Source organism: Callorhinchus milii, unplaced genomic scaffold (genome assembly GCF_018977255.1).
Source record: "Callorhinchus milii isolate IMCB2004 unplaced genomic scaffold, IMCB_Cmil_1.0 Scaffold11, whole genome shotgun sequence".
Classification (NCBI taxonomy): domain Eukaryota; kingdom Metazoa; phylum Chordata; class Chondrichthyes; order Chimaeriformes; family Callorhinchidae; genus Callorhinchus; species Callorhinchus milii.
In genome coordinates this window covers 11,419,886-11,438,961 of record NW_024704752.1, presented here as the reverse complement: position 1 = coordinate 11,438,961, position 19,076 = coordinate 11,419,886, and the positions used below count along the sequence as shown (strand labels likewise).

At 36.5% G+C, this 19,076-nt stretch overlaps 1 protein-coding gene across 3 annotated transcripts in view; it reads left to right on the top strand.

The window, feature by feature from the left end:
- arhgef4 (Rho guanine nucleotide exchange factor (GEF) 4) overlaps positions 1-19,076 on the top strand; it is a 44,930-nt gene that overhangs the window by 18,936 nt on the left and 6,918 nt on the right. For all 3 annotated transcript variants that reach the window (XM_007909166.2, XM_007909108.2, XM_042339274.1), the window contains 9 exons: positions 3,073-3,212; positions 11,423-11,602; positions 12,047-12,241; positions 12,708-12,887; positions 14,037-14,269; positions 14,643-14,772; positions 15,570-15,701; positions 16,038-16,281; positions 16,942-17,019. In XM_007909166.2, the coding sequence (XP_007907357.1) occupies positions 3,073-3,212; positions 11,423-11,602; positions 12,047-12,241; positions 12,708-12,887; positions 14,037-14,269; positions 14,643-14,772; positions 15,570-15,701; positions 16,038-16,281; positions 16,942-17,019 (1,512 nt within the window). The remainder of the gene's footprint in view (positions 1-3,072; positions 3,213-11,422; positions 11,603-12,046; positions 12,242-12,707; positions 12,888-14,036; positions 14,270-14,642; positions 14,773-15,569; positions 15,702-16,037; positions 16,282-16,941; positions 17,020-19,076) is intronic.

Below are 19,076 nucleotides of genomic sequence, written 5' to 3'. Positions count from 1 at the left end.
CCACTATACAAATTTACAATTTTTCTAATATACAGGAAGTATACATTATTTATTATTTAACTGGAAATGAAGCAGCTGGAATTTACTTGCTGACATGAGTAACCAGGGAAACCACATTGGGGGGAAAAAAATCTCACTAAACAATTCAATTCCTTGCAATACTACAGCAATGATGTATGAACTTGACAGCCCAGCATAAAGGAGATTCAGAAATGTGCATTGTAAAGGGATCAGGCATTATTCTTCTGTGTCAAGGTAGCAAGGATGTTGATAAAAATCCTTGCATTTATACATCAGTTCAAAGCACATTGTAAAATTCAAAGCTATGACAGGTTTCCCTACCATAGCACTGAGTGACAATGAATATAATTCTGATATATCAAATGCCAGAATTATTCTTAATATTATAATAACTGTGATAGTAAACAGATTAACCTCAGTGCGCTCAGTGGCCTTTTCTCAAGTTTGACTCTTTGTTTGATCTTATACTACACTTCTCAATTGTGTGTGAATTATGAAGTTACTGTATCAACACAATTTCCAAATGCACACAGCTTCACTGATGCACTTGTATGATGGTGGGGGGGGGGGGGTTGAGATGAATTAAAAGAACTGTAATTTTTTTTAACACATCGTTACATTGCCCAATTTAATTATCATAAAATTAATTCAGACACATATTGATAGAACCGAAAGCTTAGCATTTTTTTTTGCTTTTGCATCAGCAAGAAAAATATTGCTTCAGCTAGCAGATTCGGTTGTAAACAGGTACAGTTAGTTCATTGCTGGAAAATGAGGTAAATGGAACTGAATCGATGGTTTTAAGCGTTTTGAAAATAGAAGGTACTTTATTTCTGTTGTTCTCATTTCCCTCTCTTCTCTTGAAGATACTGCAACTTGTGCTGGTATAGTTTTACAGATTGGGTGGAAGGGGGCTTTAGAGCTAAGCCAGTCATATCCTTGCCTCACATTGACATACACAGACACACTTCCCATGAATAATGATTAGCAGAGGTTGAATTTTCTCATCTCTGGAAGGGGAAAACCTAAAGAACGTAGTAACATTTTCATCTCGATCCCAAATAGAACTGAAATAGAAAAACAAAATCATAAAGCTGGTGTGAGCGTTCCCCTGTCCGATTCAGGGTTTAAAGATAAATGGTTAAATGCATTGGATAAAAATGAAATCGACACTGATTCAATGGGTTTAATTATAATTGGGTAATACCGTCATAACGCAAAAAAGACACGGATCTGAAATTCAAGGTTTCAAAGTGTCTGGCATTATCTCTGTAAAGCACTCTTTATGAAAGGCTCCATATGAATACAAGCTGTTGTTTTTCTAATCTTGTCCACTTTGACCCATGTCTCCACAACAATGAACATCCAATCTTACCCGGGCATAGTTACCTTCAAAGCAAATTATATCCTAAACATGATCAATACAGAATTAAGGGTTTTAATTCCCAACTCTAAAACTGCATTGATTAAATTCAAGGTCACTGCAGCTTTCAGCACATCTTTATTGAAAATATGTCTATTCTAATTTGATTTCACAATCAGTGACATCAAAATAGTGACGAGATTTCCACCACCATCATCGAAATGTAATTGCACAAGGTCATACAGATCTTGTAATTTTAGTGGTGAGATAACAGAGCTCAACCAGGGTAGTTATTCATATGCTACAATTAGTCTCAGCACCTGGATTTGGCAGATTTGGCTGTGATGCCTCCCATGATCAAATTCCCTGCCAAGACTCGCTGTTCAGGGTCACAGATGAATGATGGCACCAGAGTGTATGGAACCAAACTCCAGCAGATGGAGAAAAATAAATCCAAACATCTTAAAGAACAATCTGCATGACTCTTGAAAACGGAAAGTGTGTTTGTAGTTTCTTTCTTTTTCTTGCTAACTTCTTTCCAAATCCAAATTTCATCAGTCAATCTGACTTCCAACTCGGCTTCTTCTATTCAACATTTTGGTTGCAGTGAACCCTGTGGTTAAATTTTGACAAACAGTTCTCTGCAGCCTTCCTCCCAAAAGAATAGCACATGTTAAAGGCTTGCAGACTCAGACTAATTGACCCAAATGGCCTGCTTCTGTGCCTTATCACTCAATTTAACTCCATGTTACTACCTAACACTTTAAACACTGATCTTTGGAATAATCTTGTTCAAGGCAATTCTAGTAATGTTTTACTCCTACCTTTTTTCAGTCCTCAGACCTGTAGGAAGCTGAAAGAACACAATCCAGCATTAGAAATGAAGGTTCCACAAGGATTTGCATTGTGATATTTTAAGTGGTGACCTGATTTCACAATTTAAGATACAAGAACTTAATTATAATAATAATAATTATTATTATTAATTATAATAATAATTTCAGTTTCTATAAATACCCGTAATTGTAATATTGCCAAAATATGCTGTTTATAATAAAAGTTAGTTTACACACTTTGACAGAGACTTGTGATCTCTTTTATTATCATGGATATATTTTCCAATACACACTTTATAATACCTCATTGTAGCCTAGGTGACTAAATATTTGTGCTTAGGTTCTCAGCGACACATTATAAAATGTTATAGTCAACGGAACTTATTTATGCTAGATATTTTTACATAGAGGACAAGACTGAAAAACAAGTTTTTTTTTCTTTTTGCCTCTCAAGAATTGTCTGACTTAAGCTGCAGTGAACATTGGCACCTATTGGACTTTGAGAGTACAATGTAGTCAAGCTCATTCTGTCCTCTCCAGAAATCCAAATAGAGTGCATGTAGAGCAATTAGGGACCTTTGCTAATTCTTCCACTCCTTCCTCAGCTAAATTACGGATGAGTACAATACAGTATTTGGCTTCTGACGGTTTGAAATGTGAGTCTGCACAGTAGAAATCCAAATCTTCATGATATACAATTTAAGCTGTGGCTCCATTCTAACAATTTCATTTAAAATGGAGAGCATGGATAGAACTGAAACACAATACCGATACTCCCATTATACTGTGCAAGCATGCTGCTTTTCGGTACTGTTCATTGAATACAAATATTGCTCTTGTTCAATTTTGCAGTTATCAATGATGGAGCACCAGATAGAGCCGCTTTTATTGATGAAGCTGGAAGTGAAGAGGATTTGTATGAGGATTATCGGAGTGCAAATCACCGCTATGGGCATTCAGGAGGAGGTGGAGAACAGCTGGCTATCAACGAGGTAACAGCAATGATGAGTCAAATTAAATACAGTCTGCCGGAAAATTAGTTTGCTAATCAAGAGGTTTCAGAACTCTGCACTCCTATCATTTTAGAATGGCCGTGTACTTTAATAGCTCTTCAAATGTACGTCCTCAAAAATTATTGAGAATCAAGATACCAGTTACCCTAGAACTTATATTGTATTCATCACAACAAATACTCCCACACCAAACATTTATATAAATGAAGATTTAAACAGTGAAGCCCCCCACCCAAAATACCATTAAATTGTAGACTTAAGTCAAGATTTATATAATTTTCAAATATTAACCATTGAAAAATTCTTTCTCAAACCAATGTAAAGCAACACTGAATTCTTTCCAAAACATATTTAATCCACACGTGATATTATTTCTAAAATCTACTGCCTCCAGATATTTGTTTTTTTTATTAATATTTTGTGCAATGGGAATTCTGAATGGGAAATATTTTTGTAATTTAAATGTTGTTCAGTGGAAGTGAAACATTGAGGAATTTTGTACTTGCACCAGGTATCCCTTAATCACCAAGTCAACCATAACATGTAATTTAAAATATTGTTGGATAAAGTAGGATGCTTTGTGTTTTGAGGGAGCTTGTTATAAAATCTTAAAAGGCAATTTCAGGCATATCATAAATTTGATATAAGTGGTTGAAATGAAGTGGTGGACCATTGAATAACACTTAATGATTGACACAAATTCATCATTTATGAGGAATGAAGCAATGATTAGATCATGTTGAATATTTTTGGAGATTAACAGGCTTCAACTGCACATTTTGTTTCTGCAACAGAAATGGTGAAATACTATCTGTACATTTAGTTATTTAGGATAAAACAAACTTCAAACGGTACTTGTTTTCCTGAAGGCATTCTGCAAAATTATGCAGTTTGTGTCATTTTGTTACTGGCTCTGTTGATTCCTTTAGCAGATAATAGTGGGCCTGGAGCCATTGCTGTGGTTATAAATTGATGAAGAGGATGGTGAATTATGTAGAGTATAACTGACAGCAGATGGAAGTGATTACGTCAGTAATTATGATTGAGAGAGTCAATGACACTACAAAGCGTATTATTTTCCTAATTGGGGTTATCTTATCTCAGCTGCAGTGTCTCTAGGATGGTACGATTAACTTTAGTGCTTCAGCTTAGGGAAGGAAACTCTGTTATTATTGCTTCTTCTGATCACAATCTAGTTAACTCTCCTCGAAATTGTGCTGGATGTAAACCTTAAGCAATCATACAAATTGGTCGTGTCTCTGATTCACTGGCAGTAAGATAATTTGCTAACACTCACTCCTGAAGCTTAAAATTGAAAGATGACACCTATATTGGCAGCCAGGATGGGTATCCGAGGAACCATATAAGCAGAAAGGAAGGAGTAAAAATACCGGCGGGGGGGCTGACAAGAAAAGTGTTGATAACAGAGAATGTAAGCAACAAAATGGGGAGCTTTCTAGAATGGTTGAAGAGTTAAATCCATAAAATTGTGCCTCTAAGCCTACATATTATACAGTTTTTTTAAAAAAAACCTGGAGATGAGGGAATGAAACAGTTAACCGAAGTCATGGATTTCAAGAAGATGATTTTTAACCCAGTTTGCACTGCACTGCTCAAGACTAATGAACAGAGCGAATTCCATGTCAGTGCAGCCTTAAGGCAGCGTTAAGTGGAGTTTATGGTTAAAAAAGCTGACGAAATCACCATTTGTCTTTGGTGCTGTGTTGCAATGAACTCCATTGTTTTCACCAAGCCCTTGTGAATTGCTCTCGTCCCCGACCCTCTGGGTACCAGCAGAAAACCTCTAGCTTATGAGTAGCTGCTTTGCCAATTAGCTGGCATTTTATTTTTAAGCATTCAGTGTCCGGGAGCCATTTGTGAGCTGCACTGCTAGAAAGAAAATACCACCATTAGCTTTTGCTGCTGCAAACAGAAGGCAATTCAAGACATTTACAGTAAGTGGGCAAATGTGACTGATTTTGTGTTGAAAGCTTCACCGCAGTGAATATTTCTTGCAGCGTGGCATCGTACTGTATTTTCAAGCAATATTCTCTTTTCAGCTTTAAGCTTCTAAATGGAGGATGCTGTTTATCCTGTTAAAACTGCAAACTCTTGCTTCGTTGGCTTCACTAGTGCTATATTTCTAATAGACCAGTTCACAGGCTGCAAAAGCTTTGTTAAACAACAGCATAAATGTTATGGAAATCCCCCAATATTTTATTCTCCCCCATTTCATCAAAATGAACGCGCTCTACAATTGCTACTTTTGACCCGATTGCATCCTTTAGGTTGAATTGAAAAGAGGGTTTGCTACTGCTGGATTCTCCTCAATGTCTAGCTGAGAATTAACAAAGCTTTCATCTAACAGTGGCAATTGGGCTCAAATTAAAAGCATGGGTTTCTGGCCCATGTCCACATGGGGGAGGTCACTTGCTTCACTGATGCCTGGACAGTGGTCTAAGGACGTTTAAGAGACGTTTCCTAGTGAAATACGTTCTCTGTTGATTTAAATTCCCATAAGTTTCACTCGTTAACTGTACAGGATCTCAATGAGTTTCATTTTCCAAATTCATCAGCTGCATCCATTTTGCTCATTACCATCAGAAGGTGTACAGTTAAATAAAAAGTGAACATTTTTTGTTGTGTGCACACATACACAAGTGCATATATTAACAACATATTGACTCTCTTTCCCTGAACCGCTATCGTATTCTTTAGATTCCTGGAGAATTAAGGCAATGACAGATGGTAGATTATAAGATTAAAGAACGACATTTACATTTCTGTGCTCCCTCTTTGGCTCCTGCCTGACTGCCTATTGTATAAGAATTAGAAAATTCCTGGAAAGTAAGAATTGGCATTTGATAAATTGTGCCTTGTATTTGCATCTTTTTACTGCATTATATATTTTCAGGCAACCTTGAGGTATTCAATTAATATACATTTCTATTAAATTTCAATGCATTTCCAAAATGAATTGAATTCTCCATCTGGGCAGTTACACATGCAACGCAGGCCAATTCCTTCAGGAGGACGTTAAACTGTAAATTGGCAATATAAATTTTAAATTAACATTTTTATGCAAGAAAGAACAGAGTACCCGCACAAAATAAATACAGCGTTTATTTAAATAATAATAATCCTTGCTTTTGATGTAGCGCCTTATCACATCTTCTAGTCATCCCAAAGTACTTTACAGAATATACAGTAAAGTGAATTGACTGTATATTTGTGGGTGAAACGTGGCAGCGAATTACGCACAGCAGTGTCCCACAAATGGTCGTGGATTCAGTGATCAATTATTAATTTTTTTAGGGATTATTATCCCCGGAAAAGCAATCCGCCAATCGACTACCAACCAGTTCCTACTTACTTATCACATCTTAGAGACAATGTGATAAGCATTGTTTGGTGCATTTGCAATATGCTTTATTGTTTTTTCCAATACAATATCAATGGAAGCAGTCCTCTGATCTGCGAGGTGAAAAACACATCATGCCTTTGCAAGCGTTACACCTGATGAAAGCTTCTTTATGATGGGTCAGAAATACAGCCTCTCTGCTTACCTCAGCATTTAAAGCAAGTCTGCTTCTTTAAAAGGGCTATTATTGTAATCAGGCAATTAATCAATCTGTGGAACATTTTAGGCTTCAGTCTTTCATTATGTTTTCCAATGCCAACTATTGTCTCACAAAACAATATTTACGGAAGGCAAAGCTTTTTGAAAATCAACCATCAGTCATTCTATTATTGCTTCACAGCAACATTTAAAATATGCCCTTGTGAAGCTGTTTGTTCTATTATATTTGGCTGAACAAAAGGCAATAGTGTTAAAGCTGACCAGGATCTGAGTACTATTTAAATACTCTGCAAGTCTATAGAGGAACTGAGAATATGATTTTCTAAACAAAAATCAGCGAGATATTGGTTTGGCTCTCACATGGTTTCTTATTTTTGTACTTCATCTTTTTCACTCACCACATTTAACTCCATGTTTCTAAGGGATGCAGATAATCAGTAGCTTGAATGCTGCATTGATAATCTGATTGGTCTTCCAGGAGGAGACGACGAACAGTAAGACTGTCTGAGAGCAACATTCAACGATATTGTGCATAAACAATATCTTAAGTGAAAACCGGTCCAGTTCCATTAAAATACAGAGCACTCAAATGTGGAGGAATGAACTACTTTACTGCAATTACAAAATAACTGATCGGTATTGACAATTCCTTTTGCAGATACAGTAAATCGAATACTGCAGTTGCCTGAATTTACCCTACGATGCAGATGTAGAGGTAACTGCAGAACTGGCATGATCAGCAGTAATCTGCTGCATTAATTGGCAGGCTATTCCACAACAGAGAATTATGCCATGGTGAAGGTTAAGGAGAAGTGGACATTTTTTCACCAGTTTTGGAGTTGTATCATGAACACTGAAACATAACAGAATATGATTTTTGACATCCTGCCCCACTTGGTGATTAAGCACTCTGAAATGCTACCCTTTGTGAAGGTGCTACACAGCAAACTCCTGATAACTTGTCACTCCAGGGAAAAGGGCTCAGTGACAAGTTATACGGAGTGGCAAGTTAGGCATATGGATAAATAATAAATAAATTAAACCAGGGTTGAGTTATCAGGAATTTACAGTATAAATGTGAGTTATTGTTATTAATTAAACAGGTTTAAAAAAAAACTACAAAAATAATTTGTCCTCATAAGAGAATTCTGGTGTTTTCTGGCGTAATAAGGTTAGTGGATGAAGCTGTCCTTGGAAAATAGGAAATTCTATATACCTTCATGAATTAAAATAAAGATACGTTAATAATTGATTTGGATGGTGCATTTCAAGGATGTGACACAATCCTGGAGGTCAGATGATATACAAGCCATTGATCTTCACTCATACAATGCCAAATGAACCCTAAAACTGTGGCACAGCTCTGAAACAACTCTAATTGCAAGTCCAGCAGTTACATCTATCAAAACCTTTTTGTTGGTCAAAATTGATAAAATCTAGATCTTGGGTAATGACATTATATGCTCATTAAAAAAAATCTGTAGGAGCAGTCTGTTATCCTTCAATAGTGTTCGTTTTAGAGGCTATAATCTTAACATTTGTGATAAATATTTTATCATCTTTTTAAAAAACATCTAGGATTTCATTTAAATTTCCTTCTAAAGAATAACATTTTTTTCAAGTATACATAGTATTGGGTGCATTAGAATCTTGCTGACATATTCCGTTATAGCATATTTGCTAAAAACAGTGGGAATAATTCAGGCTTTCCAAAAATAAACACAATGGTCTTTTTCAAACCAACAGAAACTTATTGATCTAGTACAGGATGAAGGTTGTACAATCTTGCTGATTTTCCCTCTGATATGGTATAGTGATCTAGTGGAACATTCTGACTTGTCTAATTACTTCCATTAATAATAGCTGCTAGGAGATTGTCTTAACATCTCGTATTAATCTGTAACTGTAATATTCTGCATTTAGGTCAATTCAGAATATGAGCAAAGTAAAGAGTAGCAATATAGTTAGTTCCCTTCCCATCCAATATAATTAGGCTGAAAAGTGCCTGATTCATACCAGATGTTTGGAGGAGCTTTGTTTGATTTTCTCTTGAAATGAAATTATCTTTGGAACACAATGATTCAAAACCCCCACTGTCCTACAGCTCAGTGTAGAGAAAATGCTTTACCTGTGGTTATGACAATTCTCCTCAATATGAAGTTTTAATTAGCCTAACACTCACTAATAACTACTTAACTCTAAGACTGTTACCTTAAAATTAGGATTGTGCAGTGTTTTGGAAAACTCTTAAATTCAGTCTCAATTTGAATGCCTGTTTTCCACAGATTTTTTTTTAGGAATTTGGAACCTCTGGTCTGAGGACAAGAATAGAAAGAAATGTACTCATGACTACTCATTCCTTTGCTCAAATAAATTTACGACTGTACTTGGGATCAAACATTTCCCAGATGTTAGGTGATTTGCTGAATTTGCCATCATTTCTTTTGCCTTTAGCTTTGCTAACAGTTACCAGTTATTGGTCATTTAGTTTTCATTTAGTTGGATTCTAATCCACTGCAGCAAATGAAAATGGCATCTTTCGCTGGTGTAACGCACAGCTGAAAGCAGTAAATCTAAAGTGGCAAGGCATTTCGATATTTTCAAAATGTGCTTGACTATTTGTGGGGAAAGCACATAAAAACATTAAAAACAGGACTGGAAATGATCTTTCCTCTATAAAACTAATTTAATTAGATTTACGAGATGTTAACATATTGATTTAAATGTTATGCAAGAACTATGACGATATCTTTTATGAAGCTGAGAATTTGTTTAGGATTGTACCATTTTAATATTTTCATTAATTAGTGTAACATAAACCACATACTTTCTCATTTGAGTATTTTAAAAAGTATAGAGAAGCATGACGGCGCTCTCAATTACTGATGAGTCCTGGATCACTCGTACAGCAACACCCAACACATAACTCTTCCAATTTCCTATTTTTCACAATTCTGACAATGAAGTGTAACAAGCCATTCCAGAAACAAAGTGAATAGTCATAGTCATCCTCTACATTATGTCACTAAGATGTGCCAGCATAGTAGTCAGTGGGTTATTTTCACTAAATAACTTGTTAAAAAATTTCATCCCCAAAGTGCATTGATTGCTGATGTTTTCTGGCATCCTGGCCTCTGATCAGGTATTGCTTTAGTCTGCTCCTCTGATAATAAAGTGATTAAATGAAGCAGCTGGAGCGTATTAAAGAGATGTCATTGACATCACAGATGTGGTAGCACCTAGCCTCTATGGCAATCAACTGTTGCTGGTGTTAGTTCCCAGAAATATAAATGCAGAATTAATCAAGTGTTGTTATTTATTTTCTGTAGAGATGTAAACATTGTTTAAAAGAAAATCTTTTCAGGTCTTATTTTCTGATTTCACATTTCATCATCATGCCCTGATAGTTTATTCCTGCGCTGAATGCTCCACGTCTACATCTTTAGGTAGATGTGGAGCATTCAGTGCAGGAATAAACTATCAGGATATGATGGTGAAACGTGAAATCACTAATTGACAACTAAATGCCCTAATGGATTAATCTAGGCAATCTTCTGAAAGTTCTCATTAGCTTGAATGATTTTCTTCATTAACTGCTACTGATATCTCAACGATGAGTTGGTTACCATATTGGGCATTGCAGATATTGGTAACAATCATTTTGGTTGATCAGAGGACAAGTTTAATGTACAGAGCTGTAATTTCATAATTGGGCACTGCAGCAAATTCGAGTGATTTCTAAATTCGTAAATGGTTTTGTCATTCTCTTGTTTGTAAAGCTTCTTGCTGCTTGCTCAGCTAGGAACACTCTATCCATTATGGCTTTGGTTTACAGTTGAACAGAAGCTGAGTGGGAAGAAAATCCCTACCTCTATCTGTCCCTCCAAGTCATGCTGATAAGTTGTCAATAAAGGCATTAGAAAATATATTTCCTGTATATCTTAAATTGGATTATTTGAAAAATGAGCCAAAAATTAAATTACTTTCTGGTTGTCATCGTAAATACTGTGTTTATATAAATTGGACTATTTTCTATTGGGAATTTGTTTTTCAATTTGCATCTTTATAGAATGGGTTTCCAGCAGCTCTTTTACAATGAGGTTGCAGTATTTATCACATCTCCGATTTGCCAACAACAAGAATCTATGTGCAGTATATTACTTTGTCACCATATGTTGTGTGCTTGGTTATTTAGCAGCATTCTGTTTACCACATAGGTCACTTTCTGTACAGCCCAACATAGAGAAGCTTGCAAAATTATTTATGGGACAGAAATCCAGTTTTAAGTGGTGTTGCAATCTTGGATATTTATAATACTGGTCCATCACAGGTTATTGTGTGGAATTTCCTAGAAGACTGCTCCTGACTGCTGGAACAGTTTGATGATTTCAAATAACGGGGAAGATTTTAAACTCAACAGCACCATTGTCCATCTCGTAAGATGAAACTGAAATCTATCAAATGAAAGTAAAATAAATGAAGGTGCTCGCTTACAAATATACAGCCACTATACTTCACAGTAAAATCCTACAAAGTGCTTTGAGTTGTCTCGATGATGCAATATACATAAAACATTAAACAAAACTGGAATGTTTCTGATTCATTGCAGCTCATCAGTGATGGAAGTGTGGTTTACGCAGAGGCCCTCTGGGACCATGTCACCATGGATGACCAGGAGCTGGGCTTCAAGGCTGGGGAAGTCATTGAAGTAGTGGATGCGACCAATAAAGAGTGGTGGTGGGGAAGGATCGCAGATAGTGAAGGCTGGTTCCCTGCCAGCTTTGTACGGGTAAGGACCTTTCTGTGGAGCTAACAAGGCTAACAGTGAGGTACACGCAGCAATTTCATCAAGCACCTCTCGTTATTGTATAGTTATTCCATTGAAAATAGTGAAGAAAAAGTGGTTCACAAACATCAGAATTCAAGTTCAAATTTAGTTCCAGTAAATGGTCTAATAAATCTTGTGTTAAAATAAAACAATTTTTTCACAGCTCAGTTAAACAAATGCAAATAAAATGAAATTATTGATATTGAACCTGAAGCTTTAAGGATATCATGCGACTTATCCAGTAAAAATTAGTCATTTTGTTGGTAGAGATATTTTCTCAGTGTATCACAAAGACAATATTCTCGCGTGTTTAAGTATGGTATATATTTATTACCATTTGGAATAGACCCCTAAAAGCTTAGACTGGATCAGGTAATAAACCAGCATTCGTTTCTGTTCTTGAAGCTGTGGGTTAATCAGGATGAACCCATGGATGAATACCCTGCTAAAGTCGAAGATGGCAAACCAGAAGATGCCAACAGTGCTCATCGCCGCCTGGCTACAGGCCAGTCGAAGAAAGATCAGATGAGGACCAATGTCATCAGTGAGATTATGAGCACAGAGAAAGTCTACATCAAACACTTGAAGGATATTTGTGAGGTAAATTGCAATGCATGAAATCACAAAATATATACAGATACACAAATAACATGTGCGTAGGATCCTTACCATTTGACAAATGAAACGATCCTTCAGACATGGCTGGGTTACAGTTCTGGCAAATATTTTAACAGTTGGGGTGGGGAGGAAAACAAGAGACTGACATCCCTTGAAGATGATATGTGATCCATATGACTTTATGGATATCACCTACTAGATCCCTTCTAATCTAAACATAAGCTATGGACTTCGTGACTATTTTGATAGGAGCTTTGGGAACTAATTTGGGTGAAATCAATGATAACCTATTCCTGTGTGTCTTTGAAGGAGCTGACTTGTAGTTTGAATGATTTCCTTTTTTAAACTCAGAACTGAAGATCGCAGATAGTTCTGCCTTGTTCTCCTCTTCTTCAATCTGGATCCCTCAGTTAAATCATGTATAAAAAGCAGTGTACTTTTTCCATAGGGTTATGTGAAGCAGTGCCGTAAAAGGACGGACATGTTCTCAGAGGAGCAGTTGCACACCATCTTTGGGAACATTGAAGACATTTATAAATGCCACAAGAAATTCCTTAAAGGTCTAGAGAAGAAGTTCAACAAAGATCAGCCCCACCTGAGTGAGATTGGCTCCTGCTTCCTTGAATATGTTAGTAATTATTTTTTATCTTGAGTATGTGCATTGCTATATGATTGAGGGTGGGGGAGTGGGGTGAGGGGGGAGGGTAGGAGAATTGTTTTGACAAAAGTAACATACATTTGTCAATGTATTAGGTGTGTTGTTTTGAACATTTGCAACGTTTGCCCACAAATATAGTCAATTCACTTAACAGTATATTCTGTGAAGCGATTTGGGTCGTCTAAAAGACGTGAAAAGCGCAATATCAAATGCAAGGATTATTATTATCATGAAACATTCCAACATCTGTGATCTCACAGCACTGGACATCATGAGTGCAATTCATAGAGACCTCAGAGCTTACAGAATTGTTGAGGGATTCCGTTATTCAATAAGAAATTAGCTATTTTAAAGAAAAATAATAGATCTCTGTTGGACAAGGCAGCAAACTATTTCTCTGGAAGAGGGCAAGTCAATAATAATCCCTCAAGAACATAAAACAATAATAAATTGGTCACTTCAAACCACGACTGTTTGTGGGACACTGTTGTGCGTAATTGGCTGCTGCATTTCACCCACAAATATACATTCAATTCACTTTACAGTCTATTCTGTGAAGCGCTTTGAGATGTCTAGAAGACGTGAAAAAAGCACCATATCAAATACAAGGATTATTATTATCAAGTCGTGTTAGATCAGCTAATTATTTTTAAAAGATATTTTAGTTGAAACAGTAAAGTAGTAGTGCCGAGATTGAAGGAATTTGGGAGCCCAACAGAGTGAGAAACCTACTTCAACAGTAATTTTGCTCCCTCCCACTGACAAGCTGAGAATACTCTAAACTTAATGTTACCATCAGTTGTCCAAAAATTAAGTTAGAATTAGTTCATTAGAATTATAGATTTTAAAGGCAAAGATTTTTTAAAAAAATTTTGAATAAATGCAGAGGGCATGTTAAACACTTCACACTTGGCATAACTGATCTTACTACATGTTAAATTCAGTAATGCAGATTTATGTAGCAATTGGTGAAGGAGGAGAGCCAGATGTAACATTATCCCGTTGTCTGACAAAGCAGGACCAATGTGCAACAAGATCACTTTGCTTAACCTATCTTATCAGTCCAACAAAATGCATTTCTTACCCTATTTATAAACTATACTTTTCTGACTATTTCAGCAAACAGATTTTCAGATATACTCCGAGTACTGCAACAACCATCCCAGCGCTTATGCTGAACTGTCCAAACTAATGAAGATCAATAAGTATCTGTACTTTTTTGAGGCATGTCGGCTACTGCAAAAGATGATTGACATTTCCCTGGATGGGTTTCTGCTGACACCAGTACAGAAGATCTGTAAATACCCACTGCAGCTGGCAGAGCTGCTCAAATACACCAATCCAGAGCACAGGTAAGCACCAAACCAGTACGCTTAGTATTTGGAGTCTGCAATCCGGTACAATATTATCAATAAATGGTTATTTGAAGTGCAGAACGTCTGACTTTCAATCTCAGCCATGCTTCCAAGACTGGACAAAACATCGACCAATTGCCTCCATGCATAAAGATATCGTGAAAGCTCCAGGTCCAAACAGTTCATAGATTAAGAAAGTAGGAAAATATTTGTCTATAATGAAAACGTAAGCATCACTTTATTGGCTGTCGAAGAAGAAGTGATACAAAATATAGGAGATGTTTCCTTCAAGCCCATTTACATTAGGTGTTGCTTTGCTGGTATAAATGCAAAGATGTACACTATATTAATACTCAATTTTGTCATCAAGAGATTACAAAGATGTGGAAGCTGCCCTGAATGCCATGAAGAATGTTGCTAAGCTGATCAATGAGCGGAAGAGGCGGCTGGAAAACCTTGATAAGATTGCTCATTGGCAGAGTTCGATCGAGAATTGGGAGGTAAGAAATAAGACAATGAAGCCTTCCCACTAGAGAATTTTCTGCTGGAGTAAAATGTAATCAATGTAATCAATACACTTTCCTCATTCTGATGATGTTCATCATGTTCCATCACTTACTTTGTACAATGTCCAACCCAGTCCTATTAATATGATTACCCAAAGCAAGCAAAATATTCCTCGCTGAGTCAATAACTGATACACTTTATTCGATATTTGCACATCTATTATTTAACAATGTTATATTTGCAACATCTGCCAAAATCAGAGCAAATACTTTGCCTAATTTTATAAAACTGCTTCCAAAAACACCATTACTTGTCTAACCAATGTGTTGTCACAATCAAAAGAAGAAATGCTGCTGCTAAGATCACAAGTGAATACATAATTGCTGCTTTTGCTACCTGCAAAATTAATCACTGAATGAAAACTGATTTTAAAATAATATGACTTTGTAACTTGCCTAGCTCATTACAAATGTGCATTGGGCTTGAATATACTGTAAAACTAGAAACAGGCACTCCAAAGCTATTGAAATGAAATGTAACTATTTGCCAACCTAGTCAGAGCAAACATTTTATCTATTCCATCCCATTTGGTAAACTTGATCTCCTGTATGTTTCCTATTTAGATAAAGTATTTGTATTTTTCCTACCCTCCCTTTCGTTGATCCTTGTGGCATAATTCTATGGTCCGTTTCCTTTTTAGAAAAGGGTTTTGAACTCTAACCTATGTTATCATTCGCCTTAAATAGTTTGAAATTGTAAATCAGTTTCCATAAGACTCTTTCTTTTCTAGGGTGATGATGTTTTGGCCCGAAGCTCAGAACTTATCCATTCTGGTGAATTGACTAAGATCTCACAGCCACAAGCCAAGAGCAAACAGCGGATCTTTTTCCTCTTTGACCATCAGGTGGTCTTTTGCAAGAAGGTACAATTATAATCAGGAATTGATTGAGAATTATATAGAGTCAATTATTTAAGAAGAACGTCTCAATAACAGTGCTACTTTAAAAAAGAGTCTTATCAAGTTATATTTAACGATTGCTTCTTTTTTCCCCCCCAAAGTTTTAATATTTGTGTTGGAGTACAGATAAAACGATCAGCTGAAAAGAGGTCCTATCCCAAAATGCAAGAGAATTGAACTGACATAAATCATACTCTAATGCTAACTAACTAAGTTTCCTCACAGCTTTAGGTAGTTTATCATTCCAGTGACATCATTAGAACACATTGTTTGATACACATTGTCTGACACTTTTTACAGGACCTTCTGCGTCGGGATATTCTGTACTACAAAAGCAGGATAGACACTGATAGCATGGAAGTGGTGGATGTGGAAGATGGAAAGGAGAAGGACTTCAATCTCAGTGTGAAGAATGCTTTTAAACTTCAAAACAAGTTCACAAATGAAGTCCATTTGTTCTGTGCAAAGAAATCCTCAGAGAAACAGCGCTGGCTTCAAGCCTTTGAAGACGAGAGAAAAAGAATTCAGCTCGACAAAGAGACAGGTAATAACCAATATTACGTAAGCAGTGATGAAGTTATGTCAATTAGTTGCCGATGACAAGTAATTTCAGCGTAGGCTTTTGCCAATTTTCTCACCTCTTTGCTTTCAGAAGGAATCAATGTGTGGCACTGGACAACAAGTGTCAGCAGGCTGTTTACTTGCGGAGAGCATTGCAGCCAAGTCTAATCCTGCCTTCACTCGCATCCATACACATGCTGTTTCCATCAAGTGCCACTGGCTAGCGATCAGGAACGAGAACACAAACAATTGGTTTTGCTACACCATGTTTCGCTGCAATCAGTAATGCTGTCCATATTAGACGTTTCCCACGTCTTCAGTATTGTGAATGCAGTTTTAATATACAAATATACAGATTTCAGGCAAAAAATACTCAACTCCCACCACATGCATGCATATGCCATGTCCCAAACTATATACGGTTATAAAATAAATGTATATTTTCTATCTTAATACTATTGTATTGTTGCAACGCCGTTTTCTTTTCCATTCGTTAATTGCAGGTGATTTTTTTTCAGATTTGCAATATTGCTTGAAAGTGTAATGTGCCATGTTGCTCAATATTAAGATAATAATGGCAGCAGACCCAAAAAATCTATTTGTTGCAATTGTGTTAATTTGTAATATTTTACTATTTTTGAAGGTTTTGCCATCACAGAGGTGCAAAAGAAACAGGCCATGATGAACGCAAAAAAATCTCATCCCACAGGAAAGCCTAAAGGTGAATTTACTGACGAGAAAAATATCACTACACATTAAGGCATTTTGATCAATTGTCCATTATGAGAATTTGCTATTTGATATTTTTAATATATTTCTGAATATAATGGATACATGAGTAAGGATGGTTTTGTTGGGACGGTTTAAAATTCTAGATGAGTGAAAAGGTAATTTATTATTGTGAAACTCGTTATTCCGCTGAAGGTTGGTTACCACAAGGTCAGTTTAGTTAAACAGCTTCTAATCTACTTGGCAATTTCTGAATGTAAACCATGCAGATAAAGCACAAAGATCCAGTCCATCAGAAGTATGTTACTATTGGAACATCAAGTCCATTGTAAATATGACACTGAAGTATTTATGTCAGAAAGTGTCATTTATGTGGAGTCCTGTAGCTCAGTGGTTAGAGCACTCGCTTTGCAAGCGAGATACCCGAGTTCAATTCCAGGCAGAGGGCGAAACCTTGGGCAAGTTTCCTTACTCCATACGCCTAATAATAATCCCTCCAAAAACCAAAAACAATAATTAAATTGGTCATTTTCAATCTACGACTGTTTGTGGGACATGGCTGTGCGCAATTGGCTACCATGTTCGCCCACAAATATACAGTCAATTCACTTTACAGTGTGTTCTGTGAAGCGCTTTGGGACGTCCTCTCGACGTGAAAAGCGCTATATCAAATGCAAGGATTATTATTATTATTATTATAAACCCCCTCCTCTTCAGCTTCTATAGCTTGACACAATGGGTGTCCAGAGATAAAGACTCCAGCTACTATTGCCTGCATATAACTAGTCTTTATAACATTCTCCTTAGATGGGATGATGGGACGTTGATTATGATTGAGTAGGTTTTATTCTAGTGGTCCGTGCCTTTTTGCCATTTCATGGTTTTGAATTACTTTGTTGTTTGATAACTGCGCAAAAACAGAGGACAAAACATTAATCCTGGTCTATGGTGTGTTTAATTATACATAATCGTAATCTTGGCCATGCCTCTTTCTTGTTTAACAGACAACAGTACCTATTTTCAGGTGGGTGGTTTGAGGCCAGGAGCTTCCTAACAGAGAAGGAGAAATTCAACTGGGCTGAGATAAAAATTGAATGCTGATTTTTTTAATGGAATTGAGAAAGTAAACCCAGAACAATACTTTCAGTTATGCCAGGACAGCTCAACAAGTGACCATATGCTCAGGAATGCAAAAATAGTTTCAGGAGAGACAAGAATTTCTTTACCCAGAGGGTAATTAACAACTGAAACAGGTTACCAGGAAGGGTTGTTGAGCCTATGATGCAGTAACAGGAGGGTGGTGGTGGTGGTGGGGGGGAATATTCAGAATGAGATTAAATGGGCCAAAAGTGCTTCTTGTGCCTCTCTTGTGAACGTTCAAGAAGCTCTCTTTACCACTCGCATCATGTGAACTATACTATACGTCACGTCCTTTCTGCTTGTATTTGTGATCAATTTATGTCAACCTAACACTATCATGTATGCCAAACAAAAGTCATCTTTCAAGCCAGTTATCAAGCCCTTCTATCTGCTCAAGAAAACCACAAATATACCTTGAAACAATTCAGATCAAGCCTGTAAAACATTAATATAACAGAATCAGCAAAACAAAATTACTCAGTGATGATGGAGCCTATCTATCATGTGGATTTCAATTCAATTATATTGTAAATGGATTCTCAGCCCCAACAGCGACAGTTTAGGCAAGTACATTTGCTTCTTCCCCTCCCGTCCAAGGTTCTCATCTTCATATCCATTTCTCCCTCCCTCCTACATTGCACTAAAATTCCTCAACTTTTAGCTGGCCTTTGTGAACCAAATGAACTTAGCTATAATTTAAATTAACTTTACTACTGAACCAGTAATCATTAAATGAAACATGTTATAATAACCTGAGCAAAAGAATTCGATAAAATAATCAATCCCCGATTAATCAATCCTGAGACACCGCTGTGTGCAATTGGCTGCCACATTTTTCCCACAAAAATCCAATGAATTCACTTTACAGTATCAAAAACAGAAGTCGCTGGGAACGCTCAGCAGGTCAGG